The sequence below is a fragment of the Dermochelys coriacea genome, chromosome 10, assembly GCF_009764565.3.
Source record: "Dermochelys coriacea isolate rDerCor1 chromosome 10, rDerCor1.pri.v4, whole genome shotgun sequence".
Taxonomy (NCBI): domain Eukaryota; kingdom Metazoa; phylum Chordata; order Testudines; family Dermochelyidae; genus Dermochelys; species Dermochelys coriacea.
Window position 1 is genome coordinate 4,709,681 of NC_050077.1, and position 20,848 is coordinate 4,730,528.

Genomic DNA, 20,848 nt, shown 5'->3' on the forward strand with positions numbered 1-20,848 from the left:
AAACCCTTTTTCATACTGCCAAAAGTAGAACATGCTGCTGAAGAATAAGCCTAAGGAAATAGGGCCTTCATTTTTAAAAAATAATATGTATTTAATAATAACTTCAAATTAAGGCCACAACTCTAGAAACACTTTATGCATCTGAGTAACTTTATGTATGTGAGCAGTCCCATTAAGTTCAATGGGACTATCTATGTAGGAAAAGCAGTGTGGGTATTTGCAAGGTCAGGGCCTAAGAGAGTCATTCAGTACTAAAACCCCAAAATATCTCTGGGAAATGTGGATGGAAAATGAAATTAATGACTATGTATACAAACACGGACAGTAAGAAAACTGTTAGTTCCGAAGCCCTGAAATGGATTTAAAACTTTTACAGAATAAAGGTGCTGTTTGCCAAAGTTCTTTATGTCAAAATAAATTTCTTAAAGAAAATTACTTCTATTAACAATTTCAGTATGAATAGTTCAAAGTGATTTGTTTTGATTTTTAGATTTAAATTCGTTTTCTCAAATTACAGATAAAGAATGGCCTACTCCATTTCAACACAGAACTTTGTTGCGCTTTCAGATCTGCATCCAAATCTGGCTCGCCCTGTAAGTCTCAGCAATGTTGCACTTTTGTTCTCAAATGAAATTGTATCTGACTATATTATATTACTGCAAAATTATGTAATTGACATGTATTTAGAAACTCATAGCATCAGTGTAATTATTAGATATAAAGTACCGTACCTTCTTTGTGTACACACCAGGAAAATGAAAATTGCTGCTGTTGTTGTCCATAGTGGGAGTACTACAACTATAGATATTGACTGGGCAATTCATTATCTGAAAGTATCAGAGACCTCTTTGTATCATTTTAAATGAATGGTGAATTAGTGATTACACATATAGAGTCAACACTATGTAGTCACAACACGTCAGGGATGTGTGATATTCTTTGGCTACAAGTTATGGACAGAGGGCCTGATCCTGCAACGTCTGCTCAAATAAGTAGTCCCACTGGGCAAATTCTGAAGTCCTTATTTATTCAGACAAAACTCTCATTGACATCCGTGGGAGTAAAGATTTCAAGATTATATACCCAATGGGTTTGGTCATTATTATTTGTTAATTATTTAAAACAAAAAATGGGCTAGACACTTAATAGAGTATAAGAAGATAAGGACTCAGCCTCAGAATACATTAATATACCATACAGAAAAAGGAAGCAGAATGAGGTGCAACAAAAAGCAATTTCACTGAGCAGTGAAATTTAGTACTACTTTTTGGTTCTATGAGCCGTGTTTAGATTTATTAATGTATATATCTATATTATATTTTCAATCATTTAACTGTTAACACTTTGAGTGAGGACCAAGACTACTGTATTCATGAGAGTAAAGCTTGCAAGATTAGGCCTATAATATACACTAGCATAACTGTCCTTTGCATTTTAGCTCATTGACTTTGTATTATCAAAATAGGAAATCCCAATGCACATATTTAATTTTCATTCTTTGCTTTTCAAGTTTAGATTTTAATATTCTGGGCTATATTGAAACAGGGTTGAAAACACATGGAATTTTCCAAGTACTTTCCCTGTTGCCACAGCTTTTCTATGGGAGAGGACAATTTAGTCCGGTGTTCTTATCTATTTTAAATAATGAAAGCTGGGTAATCACAAAAGGAACTGAACCAGATGAGATATTTTTACACACACCTTGGTATTTTGTGCTGACATTTTTCAGCTTTTCATAAATTCTTCCTGTCCCAGCAAATTGCATTCAAGTCTTTGTCATTTGTCATCACTCACAAATAAATTGATCCACCAGCTCAGTTAAAATATATTCTCTTTTAAAAGCAAAATTGTAATTTTTGAGCGCAGCAGGTTGTTTTCATCTGAGAAACATCCAATTACTACAAATTAAACCTGACTTTCTAATTAGCTTTTGATGGGCGGATAATTTAAAAAACAATAAATCTATCAATACATGTTTAATGTGTTAAACTAATGAGTACGTATTTTAATTAGTTAAAATTAGTTTTTAGTTTACTGTAGTGTAATTTTATTTTGTTAGGAAAGGCTGAAATAAATTATACTTCAGGTTAAAGTTTTTAAGAAGACATTAAATCACTTGTTCAGATTCCAAGAACTAACTCCCTATTACCAGCAATGACATACAGGATGTGTTGCAAGCACATTTAATTGCCATACAGCCTGGCTTAAAAAAACTAAACTATGTTATGTGGATTGATAGAAAACGTTTTATGAAAGAAAGCGCTGAAGACCTCAAGGAAGTTACACTGTATTAAACACATGTTTTTAATGAAATCCTTTACATAACTATAGGATAGGACAGTTACCGTGCTCCACCTAGTGATTGAAAGTAAACTATAAACATGGGCTCAGGTTCTGAACAGACTTGCACAGTGTACCTCCAGAAAAATAGGTGACTAGCATGTGGTTGTAAATTAGTGCAGAATTCAACCTATATTGACCACTAAATTGTTACATTTGCAAATACCAATTAACTGGGTCGTATATTCCATTTGTTGTTGGACAACAAAATTGCAGGACATCCATTGAATGTAAGCGCTATGCAGAGACGTTGTCCATTACAAAATGCAAATATAAATGATACATGCTCTGCGACCACTGGAATGGTCCTAGAGAGCTAGTGGCAGTGTGTCAACTAGTGGGAACTAAACTGGTGATGCTAAGATTGCAGAAGTGGTAGGCAGCTTGACGGTCTTCACTTTTTAGGCCCTTCACACCCTATCCTCTTCAATTTACCACCTCTCATCCACTGTTGAGATGCTAACTCCTGGCTGTGGTCAGCCCACAATGCCAGGCTCCATTGCCCACTTGTTAAATTTTTCAAACAATTACCTTTGTGCTTTTTCCCATGCTGTCTTTCACACTTGGTAGGCACTCTGCATAATGATCTGCAAAGCTACCTCATAATCCTGCTTCAAAAACCTCCTTTTCTCTGATGCCCACAAAAAACTTGACCATGGTTAAGCTGCTTGTGTACTGATACCACTGCTTATCATGCTGACCAATGTGGATTCTTTCCTTGTACTCCCCATTTGCCTGTATCTATCTGTTGTCTTTTTTTATACTTGGTTTGTAAATTCTTTAGGGCAGGGACCATTTTTTGTGTTTATACAGCACCTAGCACAATGGGATCCTGGTCAATGACTGCTACAGTAATATAAATAATAACAATGAGGCTGAAAGCTACAGGGTCTCTCCCCATTGTGAATTTAAGCAGATCTTGGCCCAGTACATTTTTGGGAGCCATATACCATGCCCACAACATAGTCCATCTATCCCTGCTAGCTGAGGGGAAGACTGCCAAAATTATAGACATTTTTAGGTAACCTTTTTCTTCCCACAGCTTTTTACCCAGGCAAATGTTTTGGCCTCTTTTACCATTTTGTACTAGTTACTACTTGTTTTCTTATAAAACCTGAATGTTTATGTTTAAGCCATTAGTTTATATGGCACTGTGGAATAAATACATTAAAATGGTTATCAATCAATAATACTGTATGTTTATTATCATCAGAGTATAACAAGTCCATGAAATCTAATTTATCATATGCATCTGTGTTTAATATTTGTATTCTATAATGTTTTTTGTTTTTCAGAGTATAATCGGTGTAGTTATTGGGAAAACAGATGTCAAAGGTTTTCCAGACCGAAAAAGTAGAGTTCTTACTTTAATTTCAGTTTCTCATGTGGTGTAACTTTGGCTTGTATGACTAAAACAAAAAAAAATTTAGTTTTCTTTGTGTTAAAAAAATAGAAAAGATCAAACTTATTTTTTTGGAGACAGAAGGAACAGCATTAATTTGGCAAAAGTCTCATCAGTTTTGTTTTCCAAAACCCCAAAGCAGAGGTGCTTGAGATCCATAGTTCCTAACCCCACCTGAGGGCATGGGGAAAATGATGCCAATTTTGGCCCCTTTCTAATTGAGAATATTCCAGAAATGTTGCTGTTTTTATGTTAGTTCTTTGTCTTAATAGAAGCATCAAGGATGTATTTTGAAGAGTGAAGCAAATAGGGCTGTTTGGATCTCAATAGCACAGATTCATAGATTGCATACCGTTTAAATTGTATGAAAACAGTATTTTGTATGGTTTCAGAGTAGCAGCCATGTTAGTCTGTATTCACAAAAAGAAAAGGAGTACTTGTGGCACCTTAAAGACTAACACATTTATTTGAGCATAAGCTTTCGTGAGCTACAGCTCACTTCATGCATCCGATGAAGTGAGCTGTAGCTCATGAAAGCTTATGCTCAAATAAATGTGTTAGTCTCTAAGGTGCCACAAGTATTTTGTATGTAATTTATTGGAATTGAAAGGTACCAAACTGACAGCACTGAAGAGTGAGGTTGTCTGTTTATCCAGAGAACAGGTATTGCCCAGATATTGTTAGGAAATGCCTTCAGGGAGAGAGGATACTTCAGTCTCCGTGGCATTCAATGCTCAGTCCTGCTGCTGGCACTCCCAAGGAGAAGAATCCTATCTAGGAACGTATCTGCATAACTTTTAAATTCAGTGGTTCACAGTACATACCAGGAATAAGAAAAGGAGTAGTTGTGGCACCTTAGAGACTAACAAATTTATTAGAGCATAAGCTTTCGTGAGCTACAGAAAGCTTATGCTCTAATAAATTTGTTAGTCTCTAAGGTGCCACAAGTACTCCTTTTCTTTTTGCGAATACAGACTAACACGGCTGCTACTCTGAAACAATACATACCAGGATATGTGTCCATGTAACTCTAATCAGAATTGTTCTCGCTGTGTGTGGATCACCATACAGTTTTTATTGAAAACTTACAAATAACAAATGTTACAGTGCAGCATGATCCAAAGACAGCTTCATGGATGAGATTCTATATTCAGCAAAGAAATTGCAGCCCAGCAGGAGGAGGGAGCGTCAGGAGGAGGGAGTGAAGGTGGCTTTTTGTCATCTTTGCTCCCTCCTGATACTGGACTGTTCCAAGTGCTGGAGAGGCCCCTGGTATAACTAAGTTACGGTGGCTTCTCCAGACTACCCTACGGGCTGCATTGCTGCCTGGAATCTCTGCAGAGCTTTGGCCCTGTCCTGCAATGAGTCCCTTCTGTCCCCAGGCATGTCATCTTTGCAAGGGTTTGCAAACAGGTCCTCCAGAGGCAGCCTTAAGGCTAACAAATTTATTTATTGGAGCATTGACAGGTTTCAGAGTAGCAGCCGTGTTAGTTTTATTGAAAACTTACTTTTTGCGAATACAGTCTAACACGGTTGCTACTCTAAAACCAGCCTTAAGGCTGTTCACCTGATTGCCTGCCCTGGGGGAATCAGTGCTCCATCCCATTTGAGCAGTGTAAAGGGATTGGAGCAGAGGTGAGGATCTCAACCCATGAGGTTTTTTTTTTTGCTCATAGCTACACTTCTTCATGTCAGTTTTACTCCTGGGGAGGTTGCTGTAAGCCAAATTCTCTTATCTGTTGACTGCTGTGGAGTTATACCAACAGAGAAGTTAGCTCAATATGTTCTCTGTTTAGTGTTGCTTTATCATTTTGCACTGCTACATATTTTTATAGTTGGCTGATCTTAAATCTTTCTCTGATGTACAGATTACATTTTTGGTGCATATCTATTGAATTACACTCCTAAATGTGATGTTACAGAATATAATACTCCATTAAAAGTTGGATGACAAGTGCTTTGCCAAAGTAGTGTGGGGAGACTTGCACAGCATCTGTTTGAACCATAGTATTTATTGGTGCCAGACAGCTCCCATTCATGAACACCAAATTTCATAATTAAAAGATCTGCTGACCTCTAGTGGTATTTACCAAACTTCTGTACACTAACTTATATAACACTTTTATTTAAAGTTATGGCAAAATCTGGTCAAGTATAATAATACTAATATCAGATTAAATTGACATGTTTTGATGCATATCTGACATTAAAAGCATTGTTTCTCTTTTTAGACATTGGATCTGAGAGATACACTTTCAGTTTACCATTCGAGATTCACCAGTTTACTTTATAAATGTAAATTCTTGGGGCAGAGAGGAGTATGTTAGGTCGCTTTCAGAAAGTTTTAGAGTAGGTGACTGTGGTGAGTTGGAGTTTACTCTTAACATATTTCTGTTTGAATATTTTTTCCTGTAAATCTGTGTTATGCATTTGCGGTTTTACTATATTTTCATCTGATGATTATGAGAACAATTTAATTGGAAACAAATTGTTCAGTTACATAAATACAGAGGAAGAGGGAGTAAACCTTTTAGAATTTAAAATCAAAGCTACAACAGTTGTCAACAGCACCCTTCCCACAGATACAAACACAAAATATTGCCTCTCAGAACCCATCCATAGTTAATGTATCCACATTTTAATGTTGTGCTCAATTATTATTAATCATTAAAAGTGAATTGTGTGTTAAAGTAATTTAGCATTTTTACTTACTTCTTTGTCAGTTATAATTTTTTAAATGATTAGACACAACCCCTCCCCTCCACCAAAAAAATCCCCAACACAATCCGCTAAAAAAATCCCCACAGCTCCTGATTTATTTGTCCTGTGCCATCGTCTCTTGCAATCAGTAGAAAGAGTCCCATTGTCTTCAGTGGTCTTTGGATCAGGCCTACAGGGTGAAAAAAAGCCTGCACAAGGACTGTGAACCACTTTAGTTCCACATAAGCTATATTTTGAGGGCTTAAGTGAGACATGGTATATTGACTTTGTGTGACCCCTCTGCACAGGTGAGAATTTCACTCTTAAAGCATTTTTAAAATATTTGTAATAACTGTAAATTTTTACAATCTAACCTAGAACAAATAAACAATTGCCCAGATACATTTATCTGTACATATCTATACTCTTCCTTTTAAAATAATGTAATATTACTTTTCAATGTTATATTTCATTTCAGTGACAATTGAAAATCCTTTAGTGCAAACAAAGGAGCTAGAAAAGGAAGAAAAATTCAATCCCACAACTCCTAGGTAAATTTAAAGTAGACTTCCAGCTTCTTTTGTGGAATGATCATGATTAATATTGTCTATAATTGTCAGACTAGACAGTTATTGTAAGGCAACTTGCCTTGGAAAATTGCAAGATTAATTTCATGCATCCATGCTTTCCTCCATACACTACCACCACCGATTTAATGGCTGGGATACTTGATTGGACCTGTAAGGAGCTGGACAATTTTGTTAAAAATGGGTGTGTACTGGGGTACTGAGTGCTCTGCTGCCTGTTGGCCAGATAGAGAGATTGGCTATGGCTTCCCCCAGTCATTTACTTAAACCATGGGCTAGGCGGTTTACAAGCCTCTTGTCTATTTTTAGCTGAACCCACCCCCTCTCCCTGTAGTTATGTTGTATAGGAACTATGTTTTTAGGTTGCTCTGGGTCTAACCGATCACCTGTTTAAGTGATCAGGAAGGAATTTTTTCCATCAGGGACACATTGGCTGTGGCCTGGGTTCCCCCCCCCCGCCCCCTTCCTTCCTCATATTGTCCAGGAGACACAATTATGTTAAATAGTTGTAGAATTTAGGAAATTCCATGTGAGGAACTTTATGAATGTTCATCATCACAATTTTTGGCCAGTGTCCAGTGTGGATGAAAGGCCAAACGGCCAGCAACCAGAATATCAGAGATGTAGGATTTCGTTGGTGGATCCTAGGTCTGTGGGGAAAAAGGGGAGACCTGAAGTCCCTGCAGAATGGGGTCCCTCTTTGGGACCATCTATCCTCTTTGCAGGGGGAAAGGTGAGAGGATTCAGAAGAGCAAGTTGAATCCTTGGCGTAGGCAGTGAAAAGTATACCCTGAGAGTTCTGAGCTATATGGTAGTTGCCCTATAAAACCCACACTGGACCCACTTCAAATGCCTGTTATGGGGAAACAGGGCAGATAGTGATGTTACATTTTAATAAAGTTGTGGCCTGCTGTTTAAAATGTATGCATGTGTCTGTCCTCATTCACTTGTGTGTCCTGAACAATATATAGTTATATATTCTGCCAAACAGTCTTAGAATAAAAATATATTTAGTCATGATGTGGACCTTTGGCTTTTGTAGTAATATAGTAAAGATCCTCAGTAGCTAAGCCTGACTTACATTATGCCTGCAGTAAAGTATGTTGAAGTTAATTGAATTTATTCCAAGGATGACTGTGCCTTATTGTGTTTAATTAAACACTGAATAATTTTATGGAAAAATGTTTAATCCTGTCAAAATCCATTTGCATGTCTTTCGTTGGAAGACAGTTTAGTACACTATAGCATTATTTTTTAAAAATAGTTTACATGGTATCACCATTATTTTGGTTTCAGTTAACTTTGTGAAAGGTATCTGAAATTTTGAGATGGCACAATGAGATTAACTAGCCCTGTAAGTCCTAACTTAGAGCTGAATTTGTCACAAATGTTGAACAACTGAATCAAACCTTATCTACCCAAATTCCAGCATGGGATATCGATTGAGGGTTGTTTGTTTGAGAAGGAAAAGCAAGAACCTTTTCCTTTTCTCATATATTCTTCAGGCATTTGAATCTGTGGAGAGGGAACTCCTTTATCCTGGCTAATGGGGGTGTGTGTGTGTGTATGTGTGTGTGTTAGTAGTAGTAGTAGTATTACTGGTATTTGTCCCAAAAAGTTTACAATTTAAGTACTATAGACATTGTTACTGAGTTGCTACCCTAATAGTATGTAATTTAACACTTTGTAAAGCACTTTTTAAATGTTTCATTACATAGAGTATATATCACAAAATAAAAACTACTTGTGAAGTGCTGAAAGAGTGATGGATTTATGTTTTACATTGTTAATAATGCATGTTGACTTCTTGGTAGTAAATATCTATGAAGTGTAACATAATCATGTCATTTTTCCTTAGGATGAAAAACTGACATGTTGTTATCAAGATATAACAATTTGCATTTCCTAACCTTTTATCATCCTCAGTAATAATCCTATAGAAAAAAAAATCAGCTGACATAGTTCGCTATGAACTGATGTAACTTTTCACTGGATAGTGTACTGGTGATGTGTAAAATACTTTTTTTATGTATTCAATTTAGCTGCTACAAATTATTGCTCAGTGAGACTCATTCAGTGGTCAAAATTTGTTGCTGCTATGAAGTGGACACCAAGCTACTTTCCCTGTTGCATCTACCTGTAAAGGATCCTCACGATTACTATTCTCTGGGTGACATTGTTGCAAATGGGCAAAGCCTTGATGGAAGAATCATTAATGTGCTTGCAGCAGTGAAGTCGGTAAGTTAGAAGTGCTACAATAAAATGAAGAGGGTTTTCTTTTTTTTCTGCTGAAGCCCTGATTGATTTCAGTGTAGATTTAGATTTACAGGGTCATGGCTGCCTGAAGCAATTATTTTCTTTTGTCTTGGTCTGCAATCATATGGATTGAGTTAATACAAAGTAAGGGTAACAAGTGACATTAATTATTTTTTAATATTCATAAGAAAATGCTACATAAGGATTGACATATATAATATGTTGCTTTATTTGATACAAAAATACAAGGGGATAACTTATTTCAATGTTCATTTCAAACATACAAGTCCACTTTTATAAAGTAAAAATTAGATTATAAAATTAATTAATAAAAGTAATATTTAAGTTTTGGGATGCTAGGACTTCTTTGGGTTGTGTAAAGCTCTAATTGCAAGCACACACCAGAACATACTGTCCCTTAAAAGATCTACGTGGTAAATATAATATCAAGAGGTTTGAGAACACAAGGTACACCTGCATATTTGAGATCACAGAAGAGCCCCAGATATGTTCAGGAATTTATTGCAACTACTGTACTGATGGTCTGCCTATGAACACCAATCCTGCTTTTCTGAAATACATTCAAGTGTATATGCTAGGCCAAATCCTGGTACTTTCAGTAAGTAGGTTTTGTATAGGTGATTTCAGTGGAGATTTGAGAATGGAAACCTTCCAAATCACACACTATTTTGGGATCATCTCAGCACATGCATAGAAGATACACATATCTGGAAATCAACATTTTTTTTCAAAGTAAACCAGAGTGTCCGTGGATACCTTCACATATATAACTTATTCAGTTTTTATGAAATAAAACTGGGGGTTTTCTCTGGGGGTTAAAGACAACACTGTCAAACTCTGCTCCTTCACAGAACACACAGTCAACCTGTGAAACTTGTTGCCAGGGGATGTTATGAAGGCCAAACTATAACTGGGTTCAAAAAAGAATTAGATAAGTTCATGGAGGATAGGCCATCAGTGGCTATTAGCTAAGACAGTCAGGGATGCAAACTCGTTCTGTATTCTTGCTTGTTGTCATGTTTTATATATTTTAATCATTTTGACTCTTCCTTTCTAGTTTGATTCTTTTTAGTTCTTCTGTATATTTTAGGTAAATAGTAATATTTTTCTTATTTTTCAAGGTTGGGGAGCCAAAGTACTTTACCACTTCAGACAAAAGGAAAGGTCAGAGGTGTGAAGTAAAGCTGTATGATGAAACAGAGTTGTCCTTTGCAATGATTTGGTAAATTATGTACTAAATCATTATTCAAATACACAAATTAAAGCCAGGGTAGATAAAGAGAGAATAAATTGAATGTAGTAAATATTGCCATAATCTTGTAGTTAGTTAATTGAAATACATTATTAATTGGGTGGCCACAGTGATGATGCAGCAATATTTATTACATGGCAGCAGTATCCATTAAACAATATTACATATAAAGGATATCTGATAGTGACCTTGGATAGGTTATCTATTTCTATGAGTTATTGACAAACTTACAGCTCAAGAGTGTCAGAGTGAAGCTGAGCTACAAATAAATTATGAAAGGTCATCAATGGTATGGAATAATAAAGAAACTGTTGCCAATCAGACCAATCAGACATTTTATTTATGCAAAGAGATGTACAGTTTGCCCCCAAACATAAGTCTACCTTTGCGTGAATGTACTTATACGTGCCTATCATCACATTCACAGGTAAACTGTTTTATAATTAAATCTCCTAGCAAATATCAAGTAAGCATACTATTAGACATACATTTATGTAGCACTTGCCATTTACAAATAGCTGTAAGTGCAGTGCATTTCCCCCACAAACCAAACAGTTAAAAAGGGAATATAAAAGATGATAAAAGACTAAAGCAGAATTAATAATGGGAAGTAGAGTTAGGGTAAAATGGGATTAAAGTGAAAACAAACACTTAGAAATAACATAGGAAAGTTTTGTAGTTATTTGGTGGGCTACATTTTTAAAATGTGCCTGTAGTTGTGTTTGCATAACCATTTGGGTGTACAGGTGATATAATTTGTACACCCAAAAGCATTTGTGCTTGTGCACATAGCATACAAATACAGGTTGTATAAACCCAGTAGTTTGCATATACAAATAATAGTATGCACACAGAAGTGTTCATGCACAATTAAAGGCTGAATTGGGGTCATTCAGACCATTTTAACCTATAAGTAGATCTTTGTTTAATATTTTGGGGAAGGATGAGGGGAAATGCTCCTTAATGGCATAAAGGCTTATACCTACTATTTTTCATATTTTGTCACCCATGTTCTCAATGCTTTCACTATTAAATAAACAGAGTTTTTTTTTATTTAGTTGGGATAATGAATCTATCCAGCTTGCGCAGAGTTGGATGCCACGAGAAACAGGTATCCCTTTTCTATGTTTTTGTGAAAGATTTCTGCTGCTGTTTTTTATCTTTAGTGTGATACTTATTTAAAATAACAAAGAATTATGTTTTTGTGTCCAGTAATATTTGCATCAGAGCTGAGAATAAATTTTGACAAATTTAGGAACTGCATGACTGCAACTGTTATATCAAAAACCATTTTTACAACTAATCCAGGTAAGAGATTTTTAAAGCCCACATATTGTAGATAAATAATTCAAGTGAAAGTGTTAACTTTTTGGTTCAAATTTAGCTTGCATCGGAATATAAAACAAATTTTGAAGGTTTAGCTAAAGAAAAATGTCACCACATACAATAGCTAATTTCTGTCTATCTCACCTATTGGTGGTTTTTCTATAACACCTAGTATTGTAGTATTTAGCACAACTGTCCAATCAGTAGTTAAAACTTAGCTGAGTCTCCTATTAAGCACTGTGACATGAATATTTTTTTCCTCTCTCTATTGGGTATGAAATGCAAACCCAGTAAAAATAACTTTTAGGTTAATAGGTAGAGTTCATGGGTCAAATGCAACCCTCTCTATTGGGTATGAAATGCAAACCCAGTAAAAATAACTTTTAGGTTAATAGGTAGGGTTCATGGGTCAAATGCAGCCCTCAGATTCTCACATGCATCTCTGATTTCAGTGAGCAATGAATGTGAGCATATGAATGCAGAATTTGGCCCAGCGTATTCATAATTTGTCTGTTTGCAGAGACATATGAAAATTTAATTTTAACTAAGAAAATAATGGCTTGATCTAACACTAGCTGCCCACACAGTGAGTCATCTTCACCAGTTGGAAGCATTCTCTAAGGCTTTGTATCTCCTGTAAATAACATTGCGCTTGTTTTGTAAAATTAACAGTTGGATCGTTTCTGAGGGCCAGATGTTCTCATTCCATCATGTGGGTGGGGTGGAAGGAGTGAACATGTGAAGATCTGAGCTGAGTTAGAGTCTGTGCAGGAGAACGTCAGATCAGCAGCAGGGCTCCCAGTTACTTCACTCGAGTCCATGGAAGACCCTTGTGTGAACATCATATGTTGGGGACTCTAGATTTTGGGGAGTGCAGAGAGGACAAAGTCAGACAAGAGCTGCTAAACACAGTTTACTTCCTACTGAATGTGCCTCACAGTCTCTGGACATTTGGCACATATATAGATGCTTAGTTCCTTCACTATGACAAGAACTCCATAAAGAGGTATAGCTATGGCAGGAGAGAGAATGGCAGTACAACCTTGGAGCTGCTCCTGATGCCAGGGAAAAGTGGGGTGCCTGAATGGTGTACAGTGGAATCTCTGCTGTGCAGATCTGTGTGGAAGGGTTGGGCCTGTTTTACTTTGACTCCCTGGCCTAAGTGGCCCTCCCACTCCTCCTAGGCCTTTGTCTTTGTGTTAGTGAGATAATATGGCGTTGGTACTGCAGCATTTTGCTCATATTTTTAAGAGTATTTTCCCCCTCTTGCAGGAAGGGGCAATCAGGTGCCGAGTGACCAGTAATTTCTGGTTTCCCTGCTGCACCTCCATCTATGCTTCCTTTGTGCATCCCATATATGTACTAATGGTTGGAGAATGAAAGAGAGAAGCATTGCTCTGCCCACTGCAGACTGATGTGGCCTTGCTGCTACCAGAATAAAAATAGCAATAACTTCAAATTCAGCCATTGTGCTTGTCATTTTTTGCAGGGGACATTTATTCATAGCTAATTTTTATTTTATATTTTCAAGACACACCAGAAGCGAATATTCTTTTCAACTTCATAAAAGAGAGTGCAGCAATGGGAGCTTTGGATGACATAACTGAGGCTCAGTTAAAAGAAGCCATAAATTGTAAGCTTTCCTCCAGATATTCCTTTGATTTAATGTAACTCGGTTGCGTAGTACTGTCATTTGCTTTTTGGGCATGTTCCTTAAGCTTTTTTATAGAGGTAAAACTCACTGACTTCAATGGAAAATTTCACCTGTTTAAGACTTTCAGGACCTGACCATTATTGAGCTGTTTTACAGATTGTCTGACAACGTTGTGTACCTCAAATGTGGATGGCTATGCTTACTTGCAAACAGTTTGACGTACTATTCTTGGAAATGCACTGGCCTTGGGGCAAGAGACCTAAATGGAATAAATCTGAATAAATAAGAAAAAGAAAGGGCAAACTATTGCATATAAAATACCTATTTATTAATTTATTTAGAAAAGGAAGCTCACAATAAATTAAAACAGGACAAATTTTTTTATTTGAAAATGTTTTAGAGTAAAACTTATCTTCTCTGTATTGGAGCTCTTACTTCTTAGGTATTTTCTTTATTGAGTGTCTCACTTTTTTATATTAATTATGAGCTTGAGCCAAAACCCTTAAGGTCAATGGGAGTCTCTGTTGATTTCAAATGTGCTTTAGATGAGGCCCAATATTCCTTTTTGAACTTAATACTTTTTTTATTATTATTATTTAGTGGTGTTTTCTTGGACATATTTAACATTTTCCTTTCAACTTTAGTGCAGACTATAGTTGACATTTATACTGTGGAGCAGTTAAAGGTAAAAGCTTTGCAGAATGAGGTAAAGCCTGAACCAGTCTATGGCATTATTTACGCTTATATTTCTACATTGAACATTGATACAGAGTCATCTAAAATTATACGAAACAGGTGGTAAGCTACTGTTTATATTTTAAATTTATGTAAAAAACTTTGCCCTCCTCTCCTTTATCCCAACACAACTGAGATCAAACAATGTTTAGCCTAGTTCCAGGAAAGTAAAATGAAACTGCTCTGCAGGGGGGGGAGATCTGGTCTTATTAGAATGGAGGGTTTAGATGTAGTAGTTTGTCAGAGATTATTAGAGATAGGGCCTGCCCTCTCTGGCCTTGAGGGGGGGGGAAGAAGAGAGTAAGGGCCAGTTTGTCTCTATACGAGTGTAAAAGATGAAGGACTCTGGCTGGAAGGAAGAGTCCATTGGAGGGGTGGGCTTGGAGGAAGGTCAGGTGGTCTAGGGAACAATTTCAAATTGACAACAAATAACTGTATATCTCTTGTAGTTGATATTTTGTCTTTTCCTGTTCCTTGCAGTTCAGGGTGCCACTATGTGGTCAATGAAATGTCAAACACATGTACTTTCTGCAGTGACAACTCTTCAGATGCTAAGTCTGTTTTTACCAGTTTTGATTTACTAGTTGATCTTACAGATCACACAGGCACTCTACGTTCATGTAACCTCTCAGATGTTGTAGCTGAGGAAACATTAAGCTGCACGGTAAATAATAGAAATCAGTTTCCCCGGCTTGATCTGATCTGTCTAATAGTGTGAAGTTCCAGCTGTGTGAAGCAAGCAAAAATTACTACTATTGCTATATTATATTTGTACTCCTTACACAGTAGAACCTCAGAGTTACGAACACCTCAGGAAAGGTTTGTAACTGAACAAAACGTTATGATGGTTCTTTCAAATGTTTACAACTGAACATTGACTTAAACAGCTTTGAAACTTTACTATGCAGAAGAAAAATGCTGCTTTCCCTTTATTTTTTAGTAGTTTACATTTAACACAGTGCTGTACTATATTAGTTTTTTTTTTTTTTTTTTTTTTTTAAATCTCTGTTGCTGCCTGATCGTGTACTTCTGATTCCAAATAATGTATGTGGTTGACTGGTCAGTTTTAACTCTGGTTCATAACTCTGAGCTTCTACTGTATAGCTACTGCACCTGTCAAATAATAGGAACTAATAAGTGCCTAGAAAGAAGGAATCATGTTTAAATTTATTTAAGAATTTATAACGGTGCCCATTATCTTAAAACCGTACTTTGATTAAAAGAGATTCAACAGAAAATCCCTATTTTTTCATTTTTAAAAGTTACACTTTCCTAGAGACATAATTGATGTTTCCATTAATCTGCCTCCCTGAACACTGAGCAGTTTATTCTAGTCCATATATCTACATGTTTATAAAGCATGCATCTCTGTGATATTTGATAGCTTTACAAGTTTATTAAAATGAACAGCTTCTCTCTCTTTCCATCCGCCAGTCAGTGGGAAGCGTTTTTGTTTGCTAATTTATTTTGGTGAGGTATGGTTGTTGGAACATTAGACTGAAGAAATGAGTTTTACATTTTCCTTTGAGGACATTAGTTTTGTGGTCATTCTAATATCTTCTGAAAGTGATTTTCACTCACATGTATATTTTTATGCGTTTCAGAAATAAGTGTGTTTGATCATTTCAATAGGTCCAGGAGTTCCTCACTCTGACAGAAGAGCAGAAGACAGCATTAAAATGGCACCTTCTTCTGGAACGAAGCAAAATTTATTTTAAAGTAAGTATGTAGTGTTTTCACTAAACAAGTAAACCAATTGTTAGTGTCAGTTAGAGAGAGGATTTTTTTAAATTAAAATAAAATGATGTTTAACAGTTATAAGACAGTCACCTAGTGTACTTGTTGACAGTTAAACGGTGTATGAATTTATATGCACATAATTGTTTTAATTATTACAAGAAAACAAATGTCCTCATTATTGGGTTTTGACAGCAGGATGGCTATTTCTGTAGACCTTACTCAGGCAAAATCTGAGTGAGGCCTGCAGGATCTGGGCATTGCTGACTAGGGCCCTGGTCTTGTAAAGAGTTATGCATGTGCTTAACTCTAAACATATTAGTACCGTTGACTTAATTAGGACCACTCATGTGCATAAGCTCAAGCATGTGTGTGTTTGTAGGATCAGGTACCAAGTTACATGTTTGATTATATCATACAGTGTCTAGGATTGCATAAATATTTCCTTTCATATTTAATTATGTAAATTTAAAAAACTTTTTTTAAAAAAAAACAACAAACAAACAAGGCTTTGCCTTTGGGGAAGGGAATATGATAGTATCTAGAGTCTCTAGCTATCTTGGGAATGGCAACAGTAATACAGACCCACACGGCTGGAGAAGTCAATTGTTAAAACATTTGCTGCTTTGATGCAACATTCCTGATTTTTTTTTTAAATCATACATTTTACTGTGCACTGTACGGTACTCCCTTTTTTATAAAATTGCCTGTTATAGAGCTACTGTAATCTGGCTTCAAACTTTTCTTTAACATTCATTAAACGTAACTCTTTATAACATATACCCCTTCTTAGCCCACACAGTCTCTGGTTCCCATAAAATGGAAGCATTTATCTTTGATATTCATAGGCATATAAGCAATGTGCTTCATTTAAACATGAGATATTGTATATAACTTTGAAAACAAGAAGTTTTGAAATGTTTTGCAGAAAAAATACAATTCTTTATTTTTACAGTTGGTTTTGTCACCCAGTTTGAGAACCGGATTGAGAGTGAACTTACTTTCATGCAAACTAGCAGATCCTGTAGAGGCTAGTCAGAGCTTGTCAGGAAAAGGAAGAAAATAACATTGTTTGGCTTTTTAACAGCTGGAAGGATTTAAAAAGGTTGTACTGCATTGAAACGACATTATTATAAAAAAAGATGTTTGATGCAATACTTGTATTTTGTTAAATGTATTTAGATTGGTAAAAGAGAAACAGGTTTATTACTGAACTTTACAAATGGGCCTATATCATCTTGATCTTTCTGTTTTATATTATTCTACTTAGGAAAGCTTATTTAGGGGTCATTTTAGGAAAAAAAACATCTGTCTGGTATCTAGATGCACTTTCTGTTGAATTAAGCCCCTTAAGTAGAGAGGGAAACAATTTCCATTCAGTTTATAATAAATTATGAAAAATGCTCAAAGGAATAATAAACAGTTGTTTAATCTAAGCTGCAAACATGTTTTTATTACAATATTCCCCATAGGAAAGAAATTCTAAAACTATAATTCTTGATTTATTGCGGTAGATATGATATGTGATCTTGTATAGCATGGGAGAGTAGTGATCACAATGCAGTAAAAACAGAATTCTGTCTAGCCAAAAATGATCTTCTGTGACTGCTGGCCCACTGAAGTTCTGTGTTTTCTAGCCAAAGAGGATAATCACTCTCTTGGGGAAAATCCCTGTAATTCTAAACTACAAAACACAATAGACCAGAGGTTCTCAACCAAGGGTACGTGTAGAAGTCTTCCAGGGGGTACATCAACTCATCTAAATATTTGCCTAGTTTTATAATAGTCTACATAAAAAGCACTAGTGAAGTCAGTATAAACAAATTTCATACAATGACTTGTTTATATTGCTCTATAGACTATACACTGAAGTGCAAGTACAATATTTATATTCCAACTGAATTATAATTATATGGTGTGACAAAGTTCCTGCTCTACCTTGGTGGGTCTTGCGCTTATTGGTGGATTTGCTCGCCTTGGAGCTTCATGGCAGCCCTCAGCTTGGCCATTTTTCTGAATTCACAGTCCAGGTCGACGACTCCTGTGTCTGACTAGGAATTGGAAGGATTTGGGGGGAACCTGGGCCCGCCCTCTACTCCGGGTTCCGGCCCAGGGTCCTGTGGAATGCAGCTGTCTAGAGAGCCTCCTGGAACAGCTGTGTGACAGCTACAACTCCCTGGGCTACTTCCCCATGGCCTCCTCCCAACACCTTCTTTATCCTGACCACAGGACCTTCCTCCTGGTGTCTGATAATGCTTGTACACCTCAGTCCTCCAACAGTCCACGTTCTCACTCTCAGCTCCTAGTGCCTCTTGCTCCCAGCTCCTCACATGCACATCACAAACTGAAGCGAGCTCCTTTTTAAAACCCAAGTGCCCTGATTAGCCTGCCTTAATTGATTCTAGCAGCTTCTTGACTGGCTACAGGTATTCTAATCAGCCTGTCTTAATTGTCTCCAGAAGGTTCCTGATTGTTCTGGAACCTTCCCTGTTACCTTACCCAGGGAAAAGGGACCTACTGAACCTGGGGCTAATATATCTGCCTTCAATTATTCTCCTATAGCCATCTGGCCCGACCGTCACAATGGTAAAAATGAGAAAGTAAGCGATTTTTCAGAAACGGTGTGCTGTGACATTTTTGTATTTTTATATCTAATTTCGTAAGCACGTAGTTTTTAAGTGAGGTGACACTTTGCGGGGATGAGACAAATCAGACTCCTGAAAGAGTTACAGAGCTCTGGAAAGGTTAAGAGATGTCACAATAGACCTTCTGCGCTTCCTGCTTCTCCACAACGGATTCATGTAGACTCCCCAGCTCAATTTCTACATATGGCAATCAGACTTCTTAAGAATGACACTGCACTGAGCTTTTCCGCAGCTTCCCTCAGAAGGGGGGTGGTTCTGACGTGGAGGTGTTTTTTTTCCCCACAGAAATTAGTCAGCTTGACATGAACTTAGAAGGGACCACAGTCCAAAGCTGACAAAATGAGCTGTTGATTCCAAACATGGCTGTCCGCTTTAAAATGGAACCATATTTTAACTGTATTAGAGGATAACTGTGGTTGTAACCAGGTCCTCAGTACAATTCTATTTGTAGTATAGATGAGATCCTACAACATATGGGAAGATAGATCCCAAAGCATGCTATGAACGGCTCTCCCTGACTTCCTTCAGGAATGTAAGTCTGTGAGGGAAGAACAACAGAAGGCCCAAGATTCACATGCCAGACATAAAAAAAAATGTGATTAGAATACCTTTGCACTGAAAAGTTCTCTGTCCAAAAAGCTTTACCAGCTGCTAACCCACTGCTAAGCCCACATGTCCCTTTCCTTTTGGTTATGAATGACTCCTATTCTAGGTTCATCTATTTGCTGCACAGCTATATTTGAGGAGGAAAAGATTTTTTAAATTAGGGAATCTCAAACTTTTTCACAGTATATACCACATCTTAAAAAGTCTGTGGACTATATCTTTCTGCATACACGAGTGTAGTGGGCACCTTGTCCCCCACTCATGAACTTGTAACGTTGCTGTGATAACAGGAATTGTTTACATGGGAAAGTATAGTTATGAAAATATCATATTTTTTGCTGTATTTTAATGTTACCAAGCACCTGGAAACAAGGAGAGCCAGTACCAGGTGACCAGCCATAAACTAATAGAAATTCTGCCATTATGCACAGTGTTAAGTGGAAAGCTGTTTGTGGGGTTTTGGGCTTCTGGAACAGGCTGACCTTTTCTCTCACTAAGCTGGCCTTCTGCAGAAGCTATGAACTTTCAATGGTGAGAGTATCAAGGGGATTTTCTGTTGGACAAGACACTTTGGTAGGTTAATTCAGATCCTTGTTTCACAATAGCGGGTTCAGCAGCAGTATTAAATAAATGATATACATGAAAATTGTATTTCAGTCCAAAAGTGTTGTACCGGCTACAGTTTCATAAGTAACAACTAGGGCTCTCATCCTGCAAACACTTCAGCATGTGCTTAACTTTAAGTATACGAGTTTTCTTACTGAGATGATTTTCATGCTTATAATAATTAAGCATGTGTCCAAATTTTTGCAGGATTTTGGCCTAAGATTAGTATAATTGAAAGACGCTAGTGGAGGACAAAAAGCTTTCAATTTATTCTTTATGTGCATTTGATAGTACTTTGTACCATACTGAGTTTCACCGTTTCCCCTCTATGGCCAGGGTGTTGTCCAAGGAACATAAAACGCCATAGGATTACTCGACTGACTAAATTGCTCATGTATGAGATTATTCCTGTTTAACTGTTTGGAGAAACAATCTCTTACTGAAAAGATCCTTAAACATCAGCAGGAAAGAATTTTTTTTATAGCTTTAAAGAATTTAAAAAAAATCACCTGTTTAAGGACTGTCACAAATGTAATTAAAAAGTTTAAAAAATGAAAGTGGTCCTTTAAATACTATCTTGTGTAGAAAGTGTTTGCAGAATTGGGTCTTAAACCTTAAAATAGTCCCTCCTTATGTGGCAACTGGATCCCAACTGCTGAAAATTTCCTTAAAACTGTATTTTTTTTTAAACTAATAGTTGGACAAAGTAATTCTCTTGAAACCAGTTTGCTAAAAGTAATGGTATATTTTAAATTTTGCTAATTTTAATAAATATTAATTGAAAGCACTTAGCACAGGTGAGAGAGCCTTGTTTATCCCCATTTTACCTTGTTTATCCCCATTGGGTGTGTTTTATAAAATACCTTTCCCCTTCTGGCTGCCCACTGACTTGTACTGATACAGCACTCACCTCTGAATTAGGAGCACCCAGCTTTCTCCCCAAACTTCTGTTAATCAGCCACCAGAAGGTTTATGCCGTTA

At 36.6% G+C, this 20,848-nt stretch overlaps 1 protein-coding gene across 1 annotated transcript; it reads left to right on the plus strand.

Annotated features, from left to right (window-relative positions):
• Positions 1 to 524: 524 nt before the first annotated feature.
• On the plus strand, positions 525 to 17,308 carry MEIOB (meiosis specific with OB-fold). Its single transcript, XM_038419160.2, is given in 14 exon segments — positions 525 to 593; positions 3,636 to 3,693; positions 5,974 to 5,997; positions 6,000 to 6,104; positions 6,921 to 6,993; positions 9,072 to 9,267; positions 10,428 to 10,528; positions 11,617 to 11,669; positions 11,771 to 11,866; positions 13,416 to 13,517; positions 14,183 to 14,336; positions 14,754 to 14,937; positions 15,906 to 15,992; positions 16,966 to 17,308. Coding segments are annotated over 14 exon segments (1,413 nt in total). The 3' UTR covers positions 17,077 to 17,308.
• Positions 17,309 to 20,848: the final 3,540 nt, after the last annotated feature.